Raw genomic sequence first — 1071 nt, forward strand, 5'->3', positions numbered from 1 at the left:
TATGATATGCAAAATACGATGAGCATTACTAAAACAAAATCACGTAACTTCGAACAGAAAATATTTATAATTTGTTTTAAATGAAATAATAAAATTTTTAACGATAAAAAAAAACTCGATCGAGATTGAATTAAGAGAAATACCAGGATTTAAAAATTTTCATATCTCAATGATAATTTAATTTTTATAAATAATATATTTGTACCTGTTATATTTATCGGCCGCGATACCCAAAGCAACACCTATAATCGTGAAAACGGCGATGAAACTCGGACCAGCTAGTATTTGATAGTCGAGACCAAGGCCATTATAGTTCCATTCGCAATAGCTGGTCCCATTCAGTTCCAGGGACACACAACTGTAAAATAAGATACATTCTAATGTTATCTAAGTTGGTTCTAATTCGATCAGAGTTAAAACGGATACACGAGTTCATAAATGTAATCGATAACATGCATATTAGTAGTAGAAATGTTAAATAGATGTATAAGTTTCTATTCTATTTTTCTATTATTTATATAATAATGTACAAAGTATTATTAGATTATCTTTTTGGATAAATAAATGTAATATTTCAATAAAAATTTAAAAAACGAATTATTTCATGATATATCATAATAAACTTTTAAAAACGTACAAAGAGACTTACAAACTTTCATTTTTGGCCACCTCACACTGAATCGGTAGATCAATAATCGCTAACGTGGTCGAATTTAATTGACAAGAAATATCACCATAGTGGAGATCCTCCGCTGTCGCTTTGCTTGTAACACCTTAAAAACGATAGCGCATAAGAAAATTACATTAATAATGAATATTCTCTGTAATTTATCGCTAATTATTCAATTATGTCCGTACGTTGATAAACACGTGTTACATGTAAGAATTTACATTGTGTATAAGAATATAAGAATCCAAAAGAATAGAAAGAAGAGGAAAAAGGAGGAAAAAGGAAAAAAAAAAAAAATACCGAGATACCCATCTTGGAATTATGTTGCGCGTAATTATATCTCGAATTGACGATTTTATGAGGATAATTTAGTTTTTTTTTTTTTTTTTTTTTTTTTTTTT

At 28.0% G+C, this 1071-nt stretch overlaps 1 protein-coding gene across 1 annotated transcript in view; it reads right to left on the bottom strand.

Annotated features, from left to right (window-relative positions):
• Window positions 1-1071, bottom strand: part of LOC102674957 (D-galactonate transporter) — a 10742-nt gene that overhangs the window by 4072 nt on the left and 5599 nt on the right. Inside the window, exons 3-4 of the mRNA XM_006613254.2 lie at window positions 650-773; window positions 206-358 (exon numbers count right to left, since the gene is read on the bottom strand). Coding sequence (XP_006613317.1) covers window positions 206-358; window positions 650-773 — 277 coding nt within the window. The remainder of the gene's footprint in view (window positions 1-205; window positions 359-649; window positions 774-1071) is intronic.

This window comes from Apis dorsata, unplaced genomic scaffold (assembly GCF_000469605.1).
Source record: "Apis dorsata unplaced genomic scaffold, Apis dorsata 1.3 scaffold_137, whole genome shotgun sequence".
NCBI lineage: Eukaryota > Metazoa > Arthropoda > Insecta > Hymenoptera > Apidae > Apis > Apis dorsata.